Source organism: Papilio polytes, unplaced genomic scaffold, assembly GCF_000836215.1.
Source record: "Papilio polytes unplaced genomic scaffold, Ppol_1.0 DF823901.1, whole genome shotgun sequence".
Lineage (NCBI taxonomy): Eukaryota > Metazoa > Arthropoda > Insecta > Lepidoptera > Papilionidae > Papilio > Papilio polytes.
In genome coordinates this window covers 1914985-1922348 of record NW_013525303.1, presented here as the reverse complement: position 1 = coordinate 1922348, position 7364 = coordinate 1914985, and the positions used below count along the sequence as shown (strand labels likewise).

Sequence of the window (7364 nt, the reverse complement as noted above, 5' to 3'; positions counted from 1 at the left end):
CTAAACAGTTGAATTAGCTGCAAAACAATCGACAATCGCACAACTGTTATGCGATTTTTTAGTCAAAGGTGTGCGCCTCTTATATTCCTGTCAGGTAATAAGTAAAGTTGCTCTTGTCAAGTATTTTAAATCCTTTCTTTTACAGTAAAAGTTAAATCTAAATTATAAATTCATGGTGATCGTATCTACATACCAGAAGATTCAGATATCGCGTGACGCGGCGGCCGGTGGCGGTGCATACGGTTTCCTATGGGAACAGAGGCCCATTGCCTCTACCTTCGCCCTAACACGAATTGCAAGGATTTGTTACAAGAATGCGTTAATAAGCTTTCAAATTTGGCATCATGTTACACCGAATTGTAACAAAAATATGTTTAAAAAACACGGGCGTCACAAAGCGATAGATTTACAACCATACAAATGAAAAGAAACATTTACAACCATACAAATGAACGCGTTATAAAGTTACACTTAGGAATAAACTGAGTAATAAGCAAAATTTGTACTAGTATTTCATAGTATTTCTCATTTCATTTGTCTTTTTCGTAGTAGTTTTAATATCTGTTTTAATTTTTAGATTCGCAGGTTACTGCTCTCTTGACTAATTTTTTTAAACAATTGGGGTCTATCTTCTGAACGAGTAAAACTGTTTTTTTGAAAATAACTAGATCCTTCTTTTATCTCTCTATTAAAAAAAGAATTGTTTCATACACAAAGCCCATCATTCGCACAATTCGTACCAAAATATTTGTATTCGATATTTCGGTGTAACATGCATCCACACAAAGTCCCAATTATACGTGTTTAGGCTATCATTTGGGCGAGACTAGGTTAGTTCTTAATACGCACTTTAGCCCTCACAGAGTCGTGACTCTCATTTTTGGTCTTCACGATTTTTGAATTAGAGAATGCAACATGGCGCCGACCTTCGCTGTCAAAATTAAACATCTAATTACTGAATATTAAGTTACTTAAGTATGAATCTCAAATTACTTGAGATAACTTAACGTAACGTAACGTAATGATTACAAAAGATATTTTTGTGTATTTATCTGACGTCTGAGTTTACGGTAAAGAGTTTTCAAACTAGTAATAGACTTAAAAGCCATTAAAAATAAAAAGAAAAAAAGCACGTTGAAGACGAAACGAAGCCAAAGCTGTCATTCCCATTGTTAATCACCTATCCATTTATACAAATCAGTGATTTACGCATTACAAAATGTGTGTGCGTGTCGAAATTATTTGCATTTATAGACAAAAGGAATTTAATCCGCGATTTATCCGTAATTATTTTTGAAATGTCACAATTTTAGTTTAAATATTGTAATACGATTAGCTGACTAGCTTTGAGTCTTGATTCTCAGATGCCATATAAAGATTATTAAAAAACAATCAGAAACAAACCTTTTTCTATACAACTACATTACTACAGTTATATTTGCATATAAAAGAATTGTCTATTATGCATAATCTAGTATCGATATAATCGTGTAATGACAGACATTATGCAGTCTTCCAATTTAATCGGTATTATAGATTGTATCGCATCGTATAACATCGACAACGCTCTTCTCTTGACTTCCCTCCACTAGTGGTGTGTTCATCAACTCTGAACCGGTTAAAAACATCAGCTAATATACTCTTGAACCTTTGAGCTTCGACTCAACAAGTAATTAAAAATAAAAAGAAAGATTTGTATTTTTATATCTGTGGAAATAACTCAAAACTACCGGAACGATTTCAAAAACTCTTATACCATTAAAAGCTACATTATCAGTAGCTAACATAGGTTATATTTTTTAGTTTCACGCGGACGAAGTAGCGAGCAATAGCTGGTGCTGGAGCTAGCCTTTGCCAACTCAAATCATACCTCAATATAGATATAAATTGAGCTGTTCGCTGATTTATTTCACATATGCGAACCCTTGAACTGATCTGCAGTACATTTTTAGTTACCCATCTCTATTCTCGACTGACTCATAGTAATAATAGGTTCGCTAACTTATTACTACTTAACATTATCCATTTCGCTGAATCTTATTCGACTATTCTCTTCTTTACCTTTCTATAATTATCTGTTTAAAAATTCAGGAATTAACAGGTAAAAAGAAGATACGCTAAATAACAATGAAAGTAAAAATTGTTTTCATAGTTTTATAAATGCATTTAGTAGTATTTATTACTTTAATGATTTCCTAAATTTATAAATTGTTTTTAAATAAGTGTTTCGGTACATTGATTTAATAATTATAATATTTTCGTGTTTTTAAAATTCAAACGAGTGTTGTAAACTGATACTGCCATCTAGCGATGAGTAGTAGGAATGCAAAGTTAAAATAATTTGATATTGTTTGATTTTAATTATCTTTTCTCATTTATCATTAGCAAGATTCTTTTTCATCGCAAAACGTTTACGGAAACGTAAATTTCGTTATAAATTTTGACTCTTAACAGTAAAAAGTTACAAAAACATTATAAAAGGTTATGAAATTCGTCACTAGATGGCATAAGACAAAGTGGGTTTTAAAACTATGCTTAATTTTATTAAATTTTATTAAATTGACTAGCACCAAATTCAAAAAACAAATCAGTATAACAATAACATAAAAAATACAAAACAAAAAAACTCATCGCACTTCATTGCCATATTTAAAAACTGGTAGCCTGTTGGCAACATAAAATTAAATGTCAAACATTTTTGTATCCAGATTTCAGATTTCGCTTGTCATCCGAATTTGTAATAATCATTTAAACATTTGTAAGTAAATTTAAAAACAATGGCTTTAATAGATTTCTGCCATCTTGACGAAAAGATTAATATAAAACCCGCGGACTCTCTTGCTTCGATTCAAAATGATATTATCGGGTACAGTCAAAACTTCATGAACAGTGCTCAACTTGCGACTCCGCCGTTTGCGAATGTAAGTTCAGGTTATTTTTATCAAATAACTGTATTTATTGTACAAAGAATCATTATTTCATTATTTTCTTGTTATATTACAGCCGGTTGAAACTTTAGCACAGTTCAACTCAAAGGATGAGACTGGAAAAGACATTAAAATCGAATTCGACCATGGTACCACAACTTTGGGATTTCGGTATAAGGTAAGAATCTACTTTTTATGTTCTTAATTCTTTAGTAGAACTAGTATAGTTAAGTTTTATGTAAAATTGTTTCATCATTCTTAACTAGCTTTTGCTCATGTTTCCTCCTCACAGAATAGAATAAAAATCTAGTATCTGTTCTTCCAGACTATGTTCTACATCTTTGCCAAATTCCATCACAATCCTTTAACCTGGTCTTATAATAAACTAGCTGTTGTTCACGAATTCTCCGGCATAAAATAAAAAAAAAAATTAAAACATAGCTTATGTTAGTCTGTAATGACATAGCTTTTTAATGGTGAAAGAATTTTTGAAATAGGTCCAGTAGTTTTGGAGTTATTTCAATACATATAAAAATACAAATCTTTCCTCTTTATAATATTATTATAGATAGTAACAAACATCCATCCTTGTTATAAGTTAGAATGAAGTATGATTTTGAATTTTCTTTAGGGAGGAGTACTGCTTGCTGTGGATTCCCGAGCCACTGGAGGTCAATTCATTGGTTCTCAGTCTATGAAGAAAATTGTAGAAATCAATGACTACCTCCTTGGTGAGTTTACTTTTTAAACAAAATAACAATGCCTGGATAGAGGTATACGCATGAGTTGACAACTGTCAGTTTGTGGCTCCCAAATTTATAGTACATAGCTGTTTGTTGACTTTGCACATGTGAAATTAGAATTAATAGCCTATGTTACTCACTCATAATATAGCATTTTAATGGTGAAGAATTTTTGTAATTGGCCCAGTACATTTGAGTTTTCAATACATACAAAAATGCAAATCTTTCTTTATAAGTATAGATTTCAATGAGCTGTTAATTTCTCTTAACTGTTCAAGACTATTATAACTGATTAGATGATTTAAATCTGATTTACACATATATCTTTAGGTACATTGGCGGGAGGTGCTGCGGACTGTGTATATTGGGACCGAGTGCTCGCTAAGCAATGCCGTTTATATGAGCTGCGCAACCGTGAGCGTATCTCGGTTGCCGCAGCCAGCAAGTTAATGGCCAACATGGTTTATAACTACAAAGGAATGGGACTCAGTATGGGAATGATGCTTGCCGGCTTTGATAAGCGAGTAAGTTGTTTAGTTCTAATTTTTAATTTGTTTTAGTTTGTTATATGATACTAGCTCTTGCTCGCGAATTTGTCTTCGTGGAATTATAAAAATATTACTGACAGATATTATCCATCTAACTGTCAAAGAATTTTTAAAATCAACCCAGTAGTTTTTAAATTATCTCAATAAATAAAAATCTTTCCTCTATATTATAATGAAAATTACTTGTCTTGGATTTTAGTACAGACAGCTGCAAATACCTATAAACTATAAAACTTTAAATGCTCTTGGTTCAGAAATATTGATGCATGTTTATTTGTTAATAGTACGACTTCCTGATCATGATATAAATATTTGTTCTTTCAATTTTTGGGTACTGAAGGTGTGTACAATTTCCTAAATTTGAATGTAGTTATTTATGCAGCTAACTACTAAGATGTCTTTTTACTATAGGCCTAGTTGTACATTGTCATACAAGGATTTGTTAGTGGAAATTTAACTTATATAGTTTTAGCCTATGATTGTTCTTATGCAACTGAAAAAAATGATTGACTAGACTATGTGCTATCTTTGCTAAATTTTATTGAGCTCCATCGGGTCACTGTGGTGATACTTTTTAACAATCATCCATCCATCTATACATTTGCATGTCTATTCCAGGGTGCACAGCTGTACTATGTAGACAGTGAAGGTACGAGAACTCCAGGCACTGTGTTCTCCGTGGGCTCAGGGTCAGTGTATGCATTTGGTGTACTTGACTCCGGCTATAAATGGGACCTTGAAGATAAAGAGGCTCAAGGTATGCTTTTTATAACTACATATGTTTTTATTATTATTTGTTTACTATAGTTAGGGTTTTAGTAACTTTATTTTATTTAGATTGTCATTTTTAAAATTGCGAATATTTTAAAAAACTTTGACAAATAGGTCTAGGTCTAGGTTTTATAAAAAAAAATTCAATTTGTTAAATGTCCAGATTTACCATATTAACTCAGCTAAAGTGGTTTTTGTGCGTTTTTAATACTTTTTTTCTCTGAGCTGATTTCTAAATGTTTATGTATTTTCTACAACACTTTCCAGAGCTGGGTCGTCGCGCTATTTACCACGCGACTCACCGGGATGCTTACTCCGGAGGCATCATCAGAGTGTACCACATCAGCGAGCAGGGCTGGGTCAACATCTCCAATGAAGACTGCTCCGATTTACACTACAAGTATCAAGCAGAAAAGGGACTATCCGAAGAAGCTTTTTAATTACTTTTTTTTAATAAATGTTCATTAAAATTTTCATGTTGTTTTATTTTGGACAACCCTAGTCATTTTTAATAGGGCTTGAAATTAAAACAAAGCGTAGAAAAACAATTTTTGTTGTAATTTCTAGATAACTGAAATAACATATCTTAATACTAATGAATACAAAATTAACTTTTTTATTTCTATCTAAATACAAGAAATATAGGAAAAGTTACATTTCAGCATATTTTTACGTACACAAGCAAACTTATTTAAAAAAAAAATGGGAAATAAAGACAATTATTCTGCAAAATTCAACAACTATATTTAAAAACATTTATTTATGATAACCTCACTTATATCTTTTTTAAACAAAACACAAACACTAAATCATAAATCAATTGTGACAGTTATAATTGAAGTGTTCAATAAAACTGAATGAGTAGGTAAAACATTAATTGACAGCCGAACCGTTCAGTTTGCCAACAAGCAGTTTTAATTGAACAATTAAATTTTTATTTAAAACTGTCAGAAGAATCTGTAAGCAGGCTTAAGCATATGCTTAATTCTCTTATATACTAGAATTAACACCATCCAACGAAATCAAGGTTATTGACGATCAGGTAAAAGAAGCTAATATTCACTAAATTCAGTTTGAAGTCTGTGACTAGAAATTTATTAACTACAGTTGAAAAACAAGCTTATTCTAATAGCCTTAAGGTTTCTTTTCCTCTTTATCAGTTTGTACAGTCACTTCTTCATAAGTCTCTTCCAATTCCCAATCTTTTAGTGGCACTTCTGTTAATCTGTAGAACTTGCCGTGTTTACCAATACCTAAAAATGCAACGCGAGTTTAATAACAATAAAATAATATAAACAGATAAGGGAACAAAATCTGATATTTTCATCGCATATATTTACACATTAAATTTTTATCAGACAATTAACAATTTGGTGGGACAGGCCCTAAGTATAAATATATAATTGGGTTTACGGACACTTTCATATTATTATGTATTAAAATAAATAAATAAATAAAAAAAAAATACAAGTATAGATTTACCAAGCTACAGAAACTTGTATACTTCCAACTATGAATACTTGTTTTTGAAACCAAGAGCCTGCATTTATAAAGCTGACTGTACATTTTTAAATGTTAATAATTTATCTAAAATTCAAATCATAGCAAGTAGAAAGCCAATATCTGGTTTAAAAATCAATACATTTAGAGCATACAATTACATTTAATCAATGAGTAAGGTATATTTCTCAATTATACTATACAAGCTTCCGCCCGCGACTCCGTCAGGTGGAATTTAAAAAAAACAAATGTGAGTAGCCTATGTGTTCTTCCAGACTATCCACTACATCTATACCGAATTTCATTGTAATCTGTTTAGCCGCTAGACTCCAAACTCTAACAAACATCCATCCATCCATCTAAACTTTCACATTTATAACATTAGTAAGAAGTAAGATTTCTCAGTTACCTGTCTGGAACTTCTTGACACCTTCATCCATATCTTGTATGGCACCTCCGAGCAGGCTGGCGATGATCGCCTCTTCCCTCATACTCTCCTCACTATTGGGGTTCAGTTGGGAATTCACCGCTGCCAGTTTGTCCATTATTAACGCATTTTGTGGGAACTTCACTAAAGATTTGGCTAATTTTACCGCCTCACCGAGTGCTATAACAAACGAATAAGTAGTTTGTACAAAATACTATATTTATAACTACTAATGATATTTTGAGTAGTAATCGACTAATAGATGGCGCTGAATATTAATATAGTTCTATTAAAAATTTTTGAAATCAGCAAATTTGATTTATTTCCATACATACAAAAATACAAATCTTTCTTGTTCTATATTAGTGTACATTATTGAAAATGTTAAAATTACTAGCTGAATGGACATTTAACAGAGAAAAAGTAAGAAAAGGGAAAACAGAATGGA

The 7364-nt window shown here is 31.6% G+C and overlaps 2 protein-coding genes across 2 annotated transcripts in view; one reads left to right on the top strand and one right to left on the bottom strand.

The window, feature by feature from the left end:
- The first annotated feature begins 2693 nt into the window (after positions 1–2693).
- LOC106102905 (proteasome subunit beta type-5) lies at positions 2694–5463 on the top strand. Its single transcript, XM_013282522.1, has 6 exons — positions 2694–2921; positions 3004–3105; positions 3559–3658; positions 4001–4194; positions 4837–4975; positions 5257–5463. Exons 1-6 carry the CDS (start codon positions 2778–2780, stop codon positions 5427–5429), a joined length of 852 nt encoding a protein of 283 aa, XP_013137976.1. The 5' UTR covers positions 2694–2777; the 3' UTR covers positions 5430–5463.
- Positions 5464–5619: 156 nt separating this feature from the next.
- The window catches only part of LOC106102904 (probable enoyl-CoA hydratase), a 4464-nt gene continuing 2719 nt past the window's right edge, over positions 5620–7364 (bottom strand). Inside the window, exons 5-6 of the mRNA XM_013282521.1 lie at positions 6899–7096; positions 5620–6242 (exon numbers count right to left, since the gene is read on the bottom strand). Coding sequence (XP_013137975.1) covers positions 6124–6242; positions 6899–7096 — 317 coding nt within the window. The 3' untranslated portion in view covers positions 5620–6123. The remainder of the gene's footprint in view (positions 6243–6898; positions 7097–7364) is intronic.